The sequence below is a fragment of the Cucurbita pepo genome, unplaced genomic scaffold (assembly GCF_002806865.2).
Source record: "Cucurbita pepo subsp. pepo cultivar mu-cu-16 unplaced genomic scaffold, ASM280686v2 Cp4.1_scaffold000384, whole genome shotgun sequence".
NCBI classification, from domain to species: domain Eukaryota; kingdom Viridiplantae; phylum Streptophyta; class Magnoliopsida; order Cucurbitales; family Cucurbitaceae; genus Cucurbita; species Cucurbita pepo.
The window spans coordinates 21,245-25,398 of NW_019646619.1; the positions used below are offsets into that span (position 1 = coordinate 21,245).

At 35.2% G+C, this 4,154-nt stretch overlaps 1 protein-coding gene across 1 annotated transcript; it reads left to right on the forward strand.

Moving 5' to 3' along the window:
- The first annotated feature begins 1,230 nt into the window (after window positions 1-1,230).
- LOC111785150 (non-specific lipid-transfer protein 1-like) lies at window positions 1,231-1,837 on the forward strand. The gene has a single exon (XM_023665611.1). The coding sequence runs from the start codon at window positions 1,267-1,269 to the stop codon at window positions 1,639-1,641; it is 375 nt and encodes a 124-aa protein (XP_023521379.1). The 5' UTR covers window positions 1,231-1,266; the 3' UTR covers window positions 1,642-1,837.
- Window positions 1,838-4,154: the final 2,317 nt, after the last annotated feature.

The following is a 4,154-nucleotide window of genomic DNA, read 5'->3' on the forward strand; positions in this document are numbered from 1 at the left end:
TGTATTTTTATCGATAATAATAATTAATTATTTTTTAACCTTTCTTAATAATTATATATTTAAAATATTATCATTAATGGAGATGGTACGGGTTGGAGGTTGGGCAGTAAGTATTTTAAATAGTGGCAAACCATTAATTAAAACCACCAAAATAGATGAATAATTATGTAACATTCAAATCATATTTGGACCAAAAACTTCCTTTTCAAGCTTTATACATTATAATTAGTTTAAATTCGACATTTAATTATCTCGATAATTTTTTTTTTAACATATTTATTGAGTTACCGACAAAAAAAAATATTGGTTCCATCCATTCTTATTTTTAAAGTTCTTATAATTGAGTTACGGAGCAGAGATGTATTTTGTTGGTATAGATAATAACTATTAATTTTTTTTTTTTTTAAGTATTTTGTAACAGTTATATCCTTAGAATAACACTCTCGTTCCAATCTCAGTTCATTCATATATTTCTTTTTTTTACTTGAGTGTCATTGATATGAACCAAAACATCAATCATGCAATATAAACTTTAAGGAAGATCCGAAGAAAATGTTGTTCAAATTAGGTTGCAATTCATTCTTAAATGATTACAAATTTTGGGTGGATGATAATTTAGAGTTACATTTACATAGTGACTAATTATGACCATAAATTATACGGAGTGGTTATGAAAGTTACAGCTCTTAAAATAACTCACGGACCGTTATGAGTTTTGTTTGAGGTTATATAAAGTATGTATGTTATCTCTGTGTAAAGTAGACTGAAAAAATACAGTGCTTTCCTTTAGCCAAAAGTTAAGTTACTTTGCAATTCTACGTAGTTTAGATGACATGTTTAGAATCATTTGACATGTTCTTATCTGTAACGGCCCAAGTTTACTGTTAGCGAATATTGTCCATTTTAGGCTATCCTTTTTTAGCTTCCGCTCAAAGTTTTTAAAACGCGTTTGCTAGGAGAGGTTTCTGCACCTTTATAAAGATTGTTTAGTTCTCCTCTTCAATCGATGTGGGATCTCGCATATTCGATCAACAAGATAATCTGAATCTTACTTTATTTGTAGTGCAAAACAAAGCATTTAACTCTCACGACGTGGCAGGTGACATTAAAAGCATCACCCAACCAACAAAGCCATGCATTTATGGCCTTAAAACCTACCAATCCCATCAACATTACTTTCCCTCTCTATATAAACCCCACAATCCCCAACCCATAAGCTCAAACTCTTGCACTAAATCCTCAAAGAGCTTAGATTTGAGCAACACCATGGCGAGTAATGGCATGATCAATGTCAAGATGGGTTTGGTTGTGGCGCTTGTGTGTGGCATCATTATGGGTGGAAGGGTGAGCGAGGCGGCCGTGACATGCAACCAAGTGGTCAGCGACTTGGGTGCGTGTGTATCATATGTCACTGGTGGAGGGACGCCGTCTGCAACATGTTGCAGCGGCGTGCAGGACCTGAATAAATTGGCAAGCACAGCGGCTGACCGACAGGCCGTGTGTGGATGCTTGGAATCGCTTGTCAAGGGGGTTTCTTATAATGCTCAAACGCTTGCTAATGCTGCTGCTCTTCCGGCTAGGTGTGGCGTCAAGCTTCCCTATAAGATTGACCCACGTATCGACTGTAGCACCATTCGTTAGGATGTTGTACGTATCTAAGTCCAGCTGCAATGCTAGTAGACCATGTTGTTGTGTCGTAACCATCGGAGAATAAATGAAGGAAAAGTTTTATGTATTTCTAAACTAATGTGATTTCGTTCTGTTTTGGTATCTGATCCAATTCCCTTGTATTTGGTCGTTTTACGCTCGGAATCCAAATATATATTAGTAGTGTTTATTTATTATCTGTTAAGAATAACGAATCTTTACAATGGTATGAATCCACTTCGAGACTAAACTCTTTTTTTTTCGAGATTCTCGAGATGTTTAGATCAAATCAAAGGAAGATCGATTATGGATACATTTCAGCTCCTCTTAACTTGTTCGGTATTAAAAGTTAAGTTTTGAAGTGATATTGTGAGATCTCACATCAATTTGAGAGAGAGGACGTTGAGCTCCAAACGGGGTGAATTGTGAGATCCCACGTCAATTAGAGAAAGAAACGAAACATTCTTTATAAGAGTGAAAATCTCTCTCTGTTATACTCGTTTTAAAAACCTTGAGGGGAAACCCGAAAGAAAAAACCTAAAAAGAACAATATTTGTTAGCGTTTGAGCTGTTACAGATATGATAACTCTAGCGAATTGAATCTAAGGACTCTCGTAAAACCCTCATGAATATACAAACTCCTAAAATCTCGGAATCAATATGATCTCATCCCAAATGATTGTAACCTTCAGCAATTTGACCCAACAATTTTATTGAAGAATAACACCTTTAGATCTCACTATCCGAGAACCCGAAAACGATCCGAAATTAATCCAAGGGAAAATAAGATTCACATTATCTTGTTGATCAAATATCTCAAGATAAGAACACTCGTTCAAATCACTCTATATAACAACAAATGAAGCTAAAAAAAAGTTGGTCAATAAATTTGTAGCCCGAACATTTCGTTTATAGGTTATAGGATTTAAATTTCCTTCTTATAATTACGATACCGCTACCTAATTGTTATCTTTATTATTATTATTATTAAATGTTTGATAGGCAATTGGACGGGTTTAATAACTCGAGTATAACATAACTAGTTCAGACCGATTATTATAAACTCCGTCAATAAATAAATATTTAAAAGTGGCGAACCACCCAAGAAGATAAGTGGGCCATCCATTTTAATGCAATTATAAAAACAAACTATCATTTATTCTTACTAAAAAAGACCCATTTGTTCTAATCTTTTTAAATAGATTATGAACATTTTGAACTAGTTGAAGCATTATATGTCTATATATATGTGTGTGAAATTGGGGCGGGATCGGGAATGGAGAATGTAACCTGACTCTGTTTACTTTGTGGTAACACGTTCATATGCTTAATTAAATTTTTTTTTTAAATTTCTTTTTTCCCGTTATCTTTTAGTACGGACGTGTACATTACGATATCTATGTTTGCTAAGATATTATGCTAGCCCATTTTCTCTGTGGCATTTGGCAGCATGAGTAGGCCAACTCGACGAGTTAGGTCTAGGGGGTATGTATACATGCTCGCCTACTGGGTCCATGTGCGTGTGTGTGAGCCGTGTGTAGGGAAGTACTACAGATTTAACTCTGCTCGGACTGGAATGTAGAGCCCAAGACCATGCTATGATTTTTTTTTATGCAAAGATAGGTCCCACCATGATTGTTTGTGTTTGTATTTCTCCACCTTGGGAAATGAAGTATATACTGCCAAGAACCCTCTTTGTTGCTCATCTTTTTCGTAATTGCATGTTCTTTTGGTTTTCTTTTCGGTATATCGTTGTTTCGTTAATCAAAATTTCATATCTATGAAGTTATCAAAGGGAGAGAAATGATAGTTTTTACCTAATTGCTTACTCGAGAGTTGGAGTACTAATTTTATGCAAAATTAGGTGACTCCTTTAGGTATAATTAAACTTCAGAGACTAGCGTTAAGGTAGTATCAAGGGGTCGTAATAGATTCGACCTAGGCTAACCAAGTAAGTGACTCTACTATCGGTTTGGTTGGAAGAATCGCTTTATATATAATGACTCGTACCTAGTGGCCCTGCATGTGTCATATGTATGATATGTTTTGATATGTCATATTATGTGTCGCTATATGATATGTCAAATAATGTTATGGTATAAATGAGATGTCATGTTATGCTATGTTATGAGATGTCATGATGTACTATGATATGTTATGTGAGGAAATTTACGATGCACAACCCCTATGTCATGATTGGAAAGTTATATTATGAATTAAATGATTTTATAAGAGTTTATGCACGCATATTACATAGTGTAATATATGATGAAAGAATGAAGGTTGTTTTACATGATTTATTACGATGGAAAATATGGGGACCTCGTTCTCGTGCATTGGAATACTTTCCTTTTATGATGAGTATAGACTCGTGCACTAAGACTGAAATGACCATCATGTTTACCATAATGCTTCGACGGTCATTATTCCCTCAGAGTGTTCGGCAACAACCCAGAGAAGCTAGCCCGACCAGCAGGCTAACAGGGTGTGCTAGTCCGCCTAGTGGA